This window comes from Selaginella moellendorffii, unplaced genomic scaffold (assembly GCF_000143415.4).
Source record: "Selaginella moellendorffii unplaced genomic scaffold, v1.0 SELMOscaffold_104, whole genome shotgun sequence".
Classification (NCBI taxonomy): Eukaryota; Viridiplantae; Streptophyta; class Lycopodiopsida; order Selaginellales; family Selaginellaceae; genus Selaginella; species Selaginella moellendorffii.
The window spans coordinates 219557-231265 of record NW_003314365.1 but is presented as its reverse complement, the minus strand read 5'-3'; the positions used below and the strand labels follow the sequence as shown (position 1 = coordinate 231265).

The 11709-nt window shown below is 46.8% G+C and overlaps 4 protein-coding genes and 1 long non-coding RNA gene across 6 annotated transcripts; 2 read left to right on the top strand and 3 right to left on the bottom strand.

The window, feature by feature from the left end:
- Positions 1 to 908: 908 nt before the first annotated feature.
- On the top strand, positions 909 to 2701 carry LOC9647294 (transcription factor MYBS3). 2 transcript variants are annotated; one of them, XM_024663856.1, is made up of 4 exons: positions 909 to 1227; positions 1293 to 1579; positions 1657 to 1862; positions 1917 to 2701. In XM_024663856.1, exons 2-4 carry the CDS (start codon positions 1333 to 1335, stop codon positions 2502 to 2504), a joined length of 1041 nt encoding a protein of 346 aa, XP_024519624.1. In that variant the 5' UTR covers positions 909 to 1227; positions 1293 to 1332; the 3' UTR covers positions 2505 to 2701. The 2 variants fall into 2 exon arrangements, with proteins under 2 accessions (XP_024519624.1, XP_002990122.2); XM_002990076.2 differs by having other exon boundaries at positions 911 to 1227; positions 1657 to 1865.
- A 30-nt stretch (positions 2702 to 2731) lies between these two features.
- On the top strand, positions 2732 to 5295 carry LOC9647271 (coiled-coil domain-containing protein 96). The gene is made up of 11 exons (XM_024663853.1): positions 2732 to 2834; positions 2897 to 3001; positions 3068 to 3103; positions 3202 to 3336; positions 3402 to 3551; positions 3679 to 3741; positions 3805 to 3987; positions 4048 to 4158; positions 4213 to 4326; positions 4439 to 4740; positions 4798 to 5295. The coding sequence occupies exons 1-10, from the start codon at positions 2799 to 2801 to the stop codon at positions 4727 to 4729; spliced, it is 1224 nt and encodes a 407-aa protein (XP_024519621.1). The 5' UTR covers positions 2732 to 2798; the 3' UTR covers positions 4730 to 4740; positions 4798 to 5295.
- Positions 5296 to 5534: 239 nt separating this feature from the next.
- Positions 5535 to 6656, bottom strand: LOC9647270 (ethylene-responsive transcription factor ABR1). Its single transcript, XM_002990051.1, has one exon. The coding sequence runs from the start codon at positions 6654 to 6656 to the stop codon at positions 5535 to 5537; it is 1122 nt and encodes a 373-aa protein (XP_002990097.1).
- Positions 6657 to 7471: 815 nt separating this feature from the next.
- Positions 7472 to 7828, bottom strand: LOC112342303. The gene is made up of 2 exons (XR_002990923.1): positions 7663 to 7828; positions 7472 to 7597 (listed from the first exon to the last, which is right to left on the bottom strand). It is a non-coding gene; the product is annotated as an uncharacterized LOC112342303 (long non-coding RNA).
- Positions 7829 to 8294: 466 nt separating this feature from the next.
- Positions 8295 to 9760, bottom strand: LOC9647293. The gene is made up of 8 exons (XM_002990050.2): positions 9624 to 9760; positions 9473 to 9571; positions 9264 to 9406; positions 9042 to 9202; positions 8855 to 8989; positions 8715 to 8797; positions 8562 to 8664; positions 8295 to 8505 (listed from the first exon to the last, which is right to left on the bottom strand). The coding sequence occupies exons 1-8, from the start codon at positions 9758 to 9760 to the stop codon at positions 8431 to 8433; spliced, it is 936 nt and encodes a 311-aa protein (XP_002990096.1). The 3' UTR covers positions 8295 to 8430.
- Positions 9761 to 11709: the final 1949 nt, after the last annotated feature.

Sequence of the window (11709 nt, the reverse complement as noted above, 5' to 3'; positions counted from 1 at the left end):
GCTACTAAAAGTCGAGGTTCTACTTTGTCTCGAAGGTGACGGGTTCCAACAGGCGTGACTGCTGCGTCGGTTTTAACAGGCGTGACTGCTGCGTCGGCTGCTCGAGTCCCCACCACACTCACGGATTCCTTCGCAGATACAATTGATCAATCCAAAGACTTCGTCGACTGCGGATCGTGACGTGATTCCTCGCGAGCGCACCTTTCCTTTCTCGCGTGTCAGCTTTTACTCGGTGAGTGGTGGCTTTCTTTCTCTTCTTCGAGTCTCTCGAGCTAAAAAAGCTTTCTTTTCTGCAGGAGAGAGAAGAGAAGATGATGCGTTTGTATATGCGTCTAGCTCGCCTTGGAGCCATTATAGCTCAGGCTCGTAGCGTTTGCTGGAGCAAGACATGGCAACAAATGAAAAAATTTCCATGAACTCGCACAGATGCTCTCTTTTGTTGTGTTGCGTGACTTGTGATCCAGCTTACTCCACGTGATTCCCATGTCTCTCGCAGGATGGCGAGTTTTGCTCGAAAAGAAATTGTTGCGCCATCGCTGTCACACCAGAAGCTTCTCTCGAGATTTTCACGTAATCCGGTTTTGGATGAGTTCGTTCGTTCTACTCCACCAAGCGGGAAGTTAAAAAGCAAAGAAAATTTATGTCTCTGTACGAAGATGAAAGGAAAACTTGTAAAGTGTGCATGCGTGTAACTCTCCTCGTCCATCCGTCAAAGATGCGATTTCCATGTGTTGGGGGACACAGGCATATTCGTTAGTTTATATTAGGGCAAGGTGGAACCCTTCCCCGGGCAGAGCCAAGGAATAGAGAATCAAAGTCTTTACGCTAAAATATTTGGCACATTTGGGGAAGGAGAGGGTGAAAATTATATGCCAACCAACCAACCATATATGCGGATATCTTCACATATAATCACCAAGTGCTGTACGAACCCTGGCGGCGGAGCCGCCTCGTGGCGCCACGACAGTCCATCCATTTTGGGATCCACTCGTCCATCTCCGCGTTTTAACTAGGTACCACCTTCTAAATCTTTTACTTGCCCATTTTCTTCCTTCTCTTTTTTTACTTTAACCTTGCGAGGTTGTTGTTCCTTGTGCGCCTTTGGAGTGTGCTTGGTTTTTTTCCCCCTTGATTTTTCTCCTCCTCCTCCTCCTCCTCCTTCCTCGAGCGCTTAGGGTTTGTGGATCTCGAGCTCGACGGCGGCGCTCTCGCCCTGGAAGAAATCTGGTAAGCGAGCAAGCGCTGGGAATTCTCCCTCCCATACTCTGCTGATCTCTCGTGTCGCGCGCTAGGTTTTCCCTTCCCCGCCATAGCTGCTAAGGAGGAACAAGCATGACGCGCAAGTGCTCCCATTGCGGGCACAATGGACACAACTCGCGGACGTGCCCCGATCGCGGCGTGAGGCTGTTTGGAGTGAGATTGACCGAGGGGATGCGCAAGAGCGCCAGCATGGGCAATCTCCTGCATTACAATCCCTCCGCCGCCACGCCGGAGCCCTCGGATTCCGGAGCTATCGCCGATGGTTACGTCTCTGATGGACTCGTCCAAACATCCAGCAATGCTCGCGAGAGAAAGAAAGGTGAGTGAGTGGTAACTTAGATTTCTTCCTTTGTTCTTCGTTTCCACTCACAAAGGAGGGCTTTTCTTGGCTTGCAGGAGTTCCCTGGACGGAGGAAGAGCACAGATGCTTCCTCCTGGGCTTGCAAAAGCTCGGAAAGGGCGATTGGAGGGGCATCGCCAAGAACTTTGTGACGACGCGGACTCCCACGCAGGTCGCCAGCCACGCGCAAAAGTATTTTATCCGGCAGAGTAATCTAAGCAAGAGGAAGAGGCGCTCCAGCCTCTTTGATATCTCTCCAGAGGTGGTAAGTTGTTCGATTTGCAAGAAGGAATTGCGCTCAAACTTTGGCTTCCAGGATGTCGCAGCTGCTACTGGTGGATTTGACTCCTTCACCAGTCCTGTTCTAGATGCGATGCCGCCACCACCACTCCGCCAATTGAGCAGCGGTCCAGCGCCAGCATCCGTCGCTCCAACATTTCGCGAGAGCTTGCAGCCGTTCCCAGTAGCGATGGCCCTCGATTCCGTGAAGGAGGAGGAGGTGATGGACTCGAGCGAGGGAGACACCACCAACGAGGAAACCAACAGAAGTTCGTCGACGACAAGAGCAGCCCCCGTCGCCTTCCTCCACCCGGTGCCCGTCCCAATTCCCGTGGCAGTGCCGGTGTGGCTGGGCCTCGGCCCGTGCATGGACCGGCCTCCAGCTCCATCGCCATCGCTATCCTCCTCCTCCAAGCTCGTCCGGCCAACAGCCAGCCTCCCAAGAGCTCCGGTGAGGCTCGACAGCGGCGAGCTTCCGCAACTGCGGCTGGGACTGTCGGTGGAGCCGCTCAAGCTGGACGAGCCATCGACGAGACACTCGGCCTTCCACTCCAAGAGCTCCTCGTCCTCGGCTTTCAGCAGCAATTTGCGGGACCGCAACAACGTTCCAATCAGCGTCGTGTGATTCCACCGCTCGATCGATCTCTCTCGTCTCGATCGAAGCAGCAGCGAGCAGCAGCGAGCAGAGATTTCTAGTCTCGCAACTCAACTTTGACGAAACGATTCTTTTCTTGCCTGTGAATACGTGTTGTAGTTTACTTCTAGGCACTGGTGATGACGTTCTTCCGAGCACCTTTTATCTTATAAACTATGATTCACATATGATTCTTTTTTAGGGCTCTTTTAACTACCAGAAGGAATCGAGCGAGTGAGAGAATCTCGCCTCCTTGTCGCGCTCGATCGCCATCGCTCGCTCTCGATGGCGGAGGAAGGAGAAGAAGTCAAGGGCGACGAGGTGAGATTGTTGCGTGATGGAGAGGGAAATGTGGATGATTTGTTTATTTTGCGATGGATCAGGTGAAACAAGGGGAGCAACAAATGGAGAAGAAGGAGGAGGTATCGCCGCAAACGACAACGACGGATCTTTCCACATCGGAGGGGACTAAGGATGAGGCGCCCCAGGTCTTCGTTTTAAGCGACTTTGTTATACTTTTTGGATCTAAATTCGTGTCGCGACTGGGAATGTAGGCCGAGGAAAGGCACCAAGTCATGTTTCACATCGAGGTGGGATATCGTCACTAAACATCTTAGATAAGATGAAACGTTGTTTCTCTCTTCCCTCCTTTCCGTGTTCTTCACACAAATGGCCTTGCTTTTTCTAGGAAACGATGGAGGAGATTGGTGATCTCCAGTCAGAGAACAAGGTGCTGGAGAAACGCCTGCTGGCTCTGCAGAAGCGACGCTCGACAATTGGAACCAAGCTCTTCCTCGAAGGTGCCGAGACACTGTATCAGGCTGTGAGAAAATCCTTGTTTTATCTCTTTCGAAGTGTTTTATCCTTGTTTCTTGTTTTGATTGGCAGCGGTTGACTCAATGGAAGAATCTCAAGGAAGAGATCGACCGGCTGGTTCTCGAGTACGACGAGAGGATTGAGGACATGCAAGAGCAAGTGAGGGAGAAGCAAGAGGAAGCCAAAGCGATGCGCTCCGAGTTTCTGGCCTACAAGTGGCAGGTTCTTTCGTTGTTGCCTTGCTGAAATTATCTTGCATGACAAAACAACAAACTGTAGCCGCCAGCTTTTTCTTTGATTCTTTCTTTCAGCTGAAACTAACGAAATGCACGATCTGACTCCAGTGCAGATGGCTAGGGAAGCCGAACACAGCATAACTGGAAAGCCTCTGAAGCCTAAGCTACTCGCAAAGGTAGTATACTTTAGACTAACACTGGTACGGGACGGAGCATTGACGAGGGGAATTTATTGCCAGCTCCAAGCCGAAGAAAACGATCTGGATGCAGAGATTGAAACTCTGAGGATTCAGGGGAAGCAGCTCAAGACTCAGCTGAAAAAGCTGGAGCAGGCATTATGGAAGAAGGAACAGCTACCTGGCGGCCTTCACTTGGTCGACTTCGAGCAGCTCAAAATCGAGAATGAGTCACTCAACGAGAAGGTAAACTCCCACTTTACGAGGTAAACGATCTCCTTTCTCGTCGTGTTTGTGTGTGTGCAGCTATCGAAGAAAAATGACGAGCTCTTCCAGCTCAAGAAAAAGAGCACGCATGTAGTTCACGTGCTCACTCATGTTCGTGAGAAGCTCCAGTACGTCCAGAAGGAGACCGAGGTATAAGTAGCTACGTTTCCTGGTTTCGTGACGAAGTTTTATGGTGAGTGACAGACTGATGCAAAAGCTTTAGAGACTGTGGACTCTGAATTGCTGGCCAAGCGAAAAGAACTGCACAGGGTGAAGGCTATGTGCAAAACTCTCCGAGCTAAGATGGCAAAGATGCAGGTTCGTCCACGTCTCCACTCCATGCTTTCTCTTTCTCTGCTTTTACTCTTTACGGGTCCTTTTTTTTTTTTTTTATAATCGGAACAACTGATGATTCTTTGCTACTAAACAGGAGGATATCGTAAATGTGACAAACCCCGCGCTGCTGGACGACTTGGAGCTCCACAAAGAAAACGTGGAGGCGTTTGAGAGGAAGCTCCGAGAGCTCAAGGGGCGGCACGCCGTGCTGACGAAGAAGAACAAGGAGCTCCACCGGCAGCTCCAGGACTCGCTCACCATGGGCAATTACGTGATCGGCAATCCCATGCAAGCCGAGACCACTGGCCCGACCAACAGCTTGAGGTGGGGATCCAAACGCGACGTGCTCAAGAAGAAATTCTCGGGAGCTCTCAATCACATATGATCGTCCAACAAGTAAGCCAAGCTTTTCTCTTTTTACTCTTTCTCTGTTTACTCTTCACTTTTGGCTAGAGCTCGTTCGCTTGGAACTCAGGTACTTCTTTTTCTTGGAGTCAAGAAAAAGAAGATAAATGTGCTGGAAGAGATTTACCGCTGCTACCGTACTCCATTTACTGCGATGGTGCTAAGCTTTTGCCAGGGCCTAGCTAGCCATCGCGCGAGCTATGGAAGAAAAGAAAAACTAAATAACAGTACCAGGTACTACTGTTGCTACTGCTGCTCGAGGAGAAAGTTTTCCACATTCCACCAATTCCCGCGTTGGTCTTGTTCGTTCTCCTCGGAATGGTGGACGAATGGATCCAAAAAATCCAAGCCAACGGTGTGCTGCGCTGCTGCTGCTACTGTCAATCGAATTTTGTGGAGTGGAATCGCTCCGCTGCTAGCCATCTCGATCAATCGCCTCTAGCACTCTGCAAATTTAATGGACTGGTGGTCACTGTGTTTGTAGCAAGACACTAAACGCTCGCACGAACGAGTCGTCGATAATGCGATTGCGTTGAGATTCCCTCCCTCCATGCTTCCTCCCACTTGGAAGAAATGGTTTTAACTGGGGCGTTGACTGGGCTGGCTGTGTTGACTGGCAGCGCCACTGGATTCGAGGTGGCGCGAGCGATCCATCGTCGAATTTTACAATCATGGCGCGCGAGGTTTCTCTCGCTCTTTCTTACACTGATAACAAGGCGCGCGCGAAAAGGCCGAGATTTTCATTAACATTTGAAGAACCCTAAAAACAGGGGAGTCAAATCCCACTACGATCTCCGATAAGACGACGACGAATTGGAGGAATTCCAGAGCTTGAGCTTGAGATCGAGATCGTAGCTGTGCTGCTGATGCTGGTAGCCGCTGCTGGAGGAGCTACTGCTCAGCAAAATGTTGGTACCGTGACACTTGGATTGCTGCTGCTGCTGCTGGTGATGATGGTGGGAGACTGCCGGAGGGATGATGGGCTGCCCGGACGAGCTCGGGATCGCGAAATTCGTCCTGGCCTTGGCGCCTCGCAGCTTCCTGGCCGCCGCATCGTAGGCCCTGGCAGCGTCCTCTGGAGTATCAAACGTTCCCAACCAATGCCGGCACCTCCCAATCCTGTCCCGAATCTCCGCGGACCATCGCCCCCACGGCCTCTTCCGGACTCCCCGGAACACCCGACCGGGATTCGCCGCTCCAGTAGCGGCGCTAACCGCGGCGCCATTTGGAGGATCCGGGGAAGACGATGCAAGCGAATAGCCCGCCGCCGCCGCCGCCGCTGCTAAACTGTCGATGGTGGTGTGGCTCGTCCTCTTGGAACTCAAGCTGCGATCCAAGTCCAGCTCGCTGTGGCCGCGACGGCTGCCGTAAAACGTATGATCGTCCAGGAAACAGTGGCCGTGACTTTCGGAGAAGTGTTCTTGGCCGACCATGAGATCCATGTCGTCTTGTCGGCTGCTGTCGGGGACGCTGCAGCGATAATTGGTGGTGGCGGCGGCGTTGTAGCGCGGCGTCACTGGATGATCATGATGGTGGCGGTGGTGGTGCGAGGAGGAGGAAGAAGTGGAATCGGCGGTGGCGCCGCCTCCGCCGCCAAAGAGGATTCTTTGTCCCACCACTGCAGCGATGCCATCCAAGCTGCTGCTACTGCTGTGGCCGGGGGATGGAATTGGAGAGGTGCAAGGATTGTGATCCAGCGCTAGCGCATCGAGCTGGCTGCAAAACTCTTGATCGTGGCGGCGGGGCCCTGCAGGACGAAGATTGAAAGACGATGATCCGGCAGCTCCTCCAGCGTATAGCAAGTGATCGAAGCTATCATGGCAATGGTCTTGATCGAACAACATTGGCGACGATGGAAAGGAGCGGGGCTCCTCCTTGATTCCAGTGAGAACTTCATGCAAAGCCATCGCGTTGTGCGACGAGTGTGACTATATCCTCCCTCGAGAGAGAGAAAGAGAGAGATCGTAGAGCTATAGCTAGAGAAAATTTCTCTGTAAGAAACAAACAAGAGGTCTTGATCAGTTAAGTAGCAAGCAGGCTTTCCCCAGAGCGTGTCATTGCCCAGCTTGCACCAGGAATCAAAGCGAAAAAAACTGTCATATCTGATCTTTTTTCCACTCGTTCTTCCTCACTGAAAATACTGAGAAAAGAAAACAGCAGGAAATGGCTATCCAAGAGAAATGGCGAGTGAAAACTACAAAAGTTCCATCTTTCTGCTAGCTAAGCTGCTGCTGCCTGTCCCACTCACTCGCACTTGCGATTGCTTGTGAGAAGCTCTCGCGCGGCAGAGAAAACAGTAAGGAGAACAGCGCTGGAAAACTCGCAGAAACTCGCAGACTTGCAGCAAGAGCAGGAGGAGCAGCACTGTGTTTCTTTGTGGCGAAGGAGTGTGCGAAGAGATTATATAATCTGAAGAGAGAGTGACAACGACTGTGCTCAAGCAGCAAGCAGTGCAGCAGCAGCGGCAGGAATGGGGTATTGCATTTCTCTCGCTCGACCTTAGCTTTCAATCAATCACCACGAGAATCAGAGCAGACACCACCAGGCTTGAAAAGGCACAAGTTTTTTCTTTTTGCCGAAAGGAATCCCGGATTTCTTTTCTCTCTTCCCTGCAGATTTTCTCGTCAGTCAGCTCAGGGAAGAAGGGAAATATAAAAGAAAAAAAAGCCAAGTGTAACCAGAGGGACGAGCGAGAGAGAGAGAGAGAGGAACGAACACTATCAGCCGAAAAGCCCGAGTCTTTGTTCATTCAATGTGGAGCGAAAGTATCTATCTTTTCTGAAGCGAGGGCGATGGGCTACGCGTGGTGGTATGTGTGCATTGCATGCTGGTGCTGAAAATGGCTCGCCTGGAAAGAGACGTGAGTACCCATAGGGAAATGTAAAGGAGAGAAAAGAAACATTTTAGAAGAACCTGAGAAAACAGAAGAACCTCCTGAGACTTGAGTCGTTTGTGAGCGGCGAGCCTCGGTTTCACTTAGCTCGCTAGCTACTTGGCTCATTTATCGTTGCTCAATTGCTATAGCCGTGCCAAATTGGAGTTTTGGTGGGGTACTCACTCCTTCCCATGGAGCAGCCAAAGACCCTCCTCCCCACAGTGGAAACGGTGAAGCTTTGACAAAAGCTTCGCTCTCTTTCGTTTGGGTCTGTTCCACCACCACGTACCTACATCCGAGTTTTAAAAAAGATTACGTGCTCTTCACAGCGACAACAAAGAGAGAAGGCGACTTACACGACCTCAGGCGTAAATGGACGATGAATGGCAAATCATACGCCCGAATCTCGCCGCCTCACTAAATTCTCGATCGCAAGCACGTGGATTTTCTTTGATCTTGAACTTAAAGCGCAAGTTCTTTTCCACATTGTCTGGGAACTTAGTGATGTGTACTAAAGAGCAATAGCAAGAAAAAAAATGAAGCACGGGTTACCTTGGTTGCTTTCGTTCACATTTGCACTTGACAAGTGTTATAATCGAGCACGCGCAGCGATCGGATTAACACGGCAACACAGCATTGAAACGTTGAAAATTTTGGAGCGAGATGTACGAAGAGAAGGGACCACTCACTGACTGAATGGAGAAATGCACCTCATTGTTTGGAAAAAGGAAAAACAAAAACACTCGATTGGTAGCTGCAGAAGAAAGAAACGCTTTTTAAATGCCACTCGAGGCACTTACTCCCGATTAAATCCATTGCTCGAGCTCAGCCTTATTTATCGTGAAAGAGCTTGCACAGCAGTGACCACCCCCTCCGTAGGACTGTGCACAGGTTAGCATTAGTCATTCATAGCAACGCAAACTCAAAGCTTTCCAACCTGAGATATACCCGTTGTGTCATCGTCTATGCTTCGAAGGCTCACTTTCAGAGTGTCTGGATCTCCAAGTTCTTCGACTTCATAAACCACCGCACCGATAGGCCTAGAAAAGAAGAGGAACTTACGGACTCGCTGTTGAAACACGATGAGAACCTTAAGCCAGAGCGAAGACTTTTCTCCGCAAGCTGATGTCCGAGATCACTTCTAAGCTCCTGTGCATTGTCTGCTCTTACACCCTGTGGAATGAAGCTCGCCGTCCGTAAGACAATGACTGCGTGAAAAAATAAACTTACAAGAAAACGCCCAAACTTGCCATTTCCAATCTCGATTTCAAAAGAGTTTTCGAGAATAGAGCGTATAATTTCTTGATGCACTAACATTCTTTGCTTTCCTCTCTCAAGAACAGAGTCAATATCAAGTTCCAGCAACTGCAAAATGCAGAAACTAAATGTCTTTGCCAGAAAAAAACAAAAGAACTACCTGGTTGAAAATTGAAGGATTCAGCACGGCGTTGTACTCCAGCTTCAAATCCTGGATACCGCTCGAAAATGCCTTGCTCTCTGGAATGCTCCAGCGCCAAAGGTCGCCATCCTCCACATACTTGTACATCTTTTGCAACTTGTGCTCTCCACTCCAAAGTTCTTGTCACAATAAACGAATGCCGTCTGTAGAGAAACAAAACTGGCCGAGCCATGGATTTACCTGGAAAACGCTCCGAAAAGTAATCATAAGCAATCGTAGCTCCACTTCGATTCATGTCAATGACTGAATGGAGATTTTGTGGCGCACGGTCTTCACTGTGAAGCTTGTCGAGTGCCGTCTTGTGGTGATCCAACACCACAACTCTGGATACATAGAAATTCACAAGAGAAGTAAAAAAATAATCGAGAGATCGAGAAATCAATACGCACTCTTTAGCTTTACTGCAAAGATCTGTGACGAAACCGGCAGGACCGACGAAATCTAAAAGGTAAAACACGTCGACTTCCTCGACGGGCAGCTCGTCCACCCTGACAACACAAACCAGCGGAAATCAAGAACACGAAATAGGACATCTACAACCTGAGTGGACGGTAGACAGCATTTGGAAAGAATCGCGCAGCCTTGCCGATGGCCTGATGATACAGATGCGCTGCCAGTGCCGCAAACACTCCATCCGTGCAGGGGTAGTGATACAGGATCGCCGCGAAAAGCCGCATTGTCCATAAACCCTAAAATCCTGGCTCGAATTTCACGTTTTTGCTTTTAATAAAGTTTTTCCCGCCAATTGCCACTGATAAGATTGTTTTAGAATTTGAAAGGGAAATTAATATTATTTATAATATATTAATTCAAGTTAATTTATATGTATCTCTTAGTCTATATTTAACTTTATATTACAGTACATAATGTTAATAATAATTATTTTTTCAATGCCACTCATTTCTTCTTTAATGCACTTTGGGCTGCAGATTATTTCCATAACTCATTTTTGGTGTTCTTGACTAGAAGATTGCCAATAAGGTATTGCCTGTTGAGGCAAGAGAGGCCGCTACTAATATTAAAAGTTATAATTTTGTAAAGATGATATATAACGATGCCATGGTTTTAGATTTTGGATGGGAGCAAGAATTAAACAAAAGGTGTGTTAGTAAAGACTCTCAAGTTTCTAGAGATTACATTCCAGGTAGAAAAATTCTATATCCTCTTTTTAATAGTGTTTACAATGTTAACATACTATAAATTTTTAGTTTTTTTTATTATTATAGATCATCTATTTAGCCTATAGAAATTTTATATAAATATTATTTTTTAGAAAAATAAAAAATATGTAAGGGTTACATTAATAATAAAATTTACATTGAAATAAGTACTTAAATTAGTTCTTCTTACAAATTTTCAAAATATTTCAAACTCTTAATAATGCAAAAATAAAATATTTTACTCTAGACAGAATATTTAAGTACAAATATGAAAGTTTTCTTTATTTAATTTTAAAAGAGCAAAATAATATTATTAACTTCAACAAGCATATAAGTAGTTAGATTTTTAAACCAAGTATATAGAATTATCAAGTTTAAAACTAATAAAATTATGACAAACCTTTTCAAACTAAAAAATATTTTATGTATATACATATATTTTTTTAATAAAATTATATCATTTTATTTAATATCAATGTGTCAAGAATCTTTTTTAAGTGTTTTTAGTTTAAATAATTATTAACAATATCTTTAGTAAACATGACAAAAACTTTATATCTGCATCATTAGCACAACTTTTATAAAGGAATTATAATTTTTTTCAAATAATTATATAATATATCTAACTTTTATTTATTATTGAGATAAGTTATACTTATTATTTCAAATAAAAATTAATAAAAAGTTAATTTTTATATTTTAGAAATGTTACAAAAACTTTTAAATACTAATGCTCTTAGTGCTGCTGAAAGCATCAAATAAGTTAGAAGTTAAATATTAACACTAAATTTTATATTTATCATTAAAACGCTTTTATTTATTTATTTATTTATTTATTTCACCAATAAAACATTTTCATCCTGGTCTAATTAACACTACTGTAAGTTGTCTTGTTCAACAAACTTATAAAGTATTTATTTAAAAAAAGAAAAATGTTAAAAATAATTATCATATTTGAATATTAAAATCAATTGTCACACTTTGATGAACTAATTTTGAAGAAACTACCTTGTTGCTCCCAATCTTGTTCACAAGAAGATCAAGCCAATTCATCCAGGATATCCCAAGCCATCGGTACACACATTTCGGCCAACTCTGCTTAGAGAACACGAAAGAGAGAAGAAATGTGTTCTTTTCCATTCTGTTTAGCGGCAGAGCGGACGGCTGGGATGGCGGCTGAGCCGGCTGGCAAGCGTCGCGGGAACCAACTCAAACCGTCCACAGAGGAACAGATTTTGTAGGGTTTGCGCCTGGATTCCACCGGGGCTACGCTGGCGGCCGCGAGGTAGTGTGATCGCGAGTGACAGAGTGGATTGGATCGATGGCGCTGCCACACGGGATTGCCGGCACAGGAATCGGGAGCTTGTGTGGGGCGAGGTGACCTGAGAGGGATTGATGGATGGATCTGCAGATCGCCTCGTTCTAGGGCGTGGGATTTGCTAGAGGATGGGGGCGAACAAAGGACG

Bases quoted from the DNA above. Each gene is read 5' to 3' on its own strand.
- LOC9647294 (XM_002990076.2), top strand. From the start codon at position 1,333: ATGACGCGCAAGTGCTCCCATTGCGGGCACAATGGACACAACTCGCGG. The intron at 1,580-1,656 runs GTGAGTGAGTGG...CTTGGCTTGCAG, and splicing joins TGCTCGCGAGAGAAAGAAAG to GAGTTCCCTGGACGGAGGAA. The intron at 1,866-1,916 runs GTAAGTTGTTCG...TTTGGCTTCCAG, and splicing joins TTGATATCTCTCCAGAGGTG to GATGTCGCAGCTGCTACTGG.
- LOC9647271 (XM_024663853.1), top strand. From the start codon at position 2,799: ATGGCGGAGGAAGGAGAAGAAGTCAAGGGCGACGAG. The intron at 3,337-3,401 runs GTGAGAAAATCC...TTTGATTGGCAG, and splicing joins CCGAGACACTGTATCAGGCT to CGGTTGACTCAATGGAAGAA. The intron at 3,988-4,047 runs GTAAACTCCCAC...GTGTGTGTGCAG, and splicing joins ATGAGTCACTCAACGAGAAG to CTATCGAAGAAAAATGACGA.
- LOC9647270 (XM_002990051.1), bottom strand. From the start codon at position 6,656: ATGGCTTTGCATGAAGTTCTCACTGGAATCAAGGAGGAGCCCCGCTCC.
- LOC9647293 (XM_002990050.2), bottom strand. From the start codon at position 9,760: ATGCGGCTTTTCGCGGCGATCCTGTATCACTACCCCTGCACGGATGGA. The intron at 9,407-9,472 runs GTGCGTATTGAT...CTATGTATCCAG, and splicing joins CTTTGCAGTAAAGCTAAAGA to AGTTGTGGTGTTGGATCACC. The intron at 8,798-8,854 runs GTAAGTTTATTT...TTCATTCCACAG, and splicing joins GCAAGTTTGGGCGTTTTCTT to GGTGTAAGAGCAGACAATGC.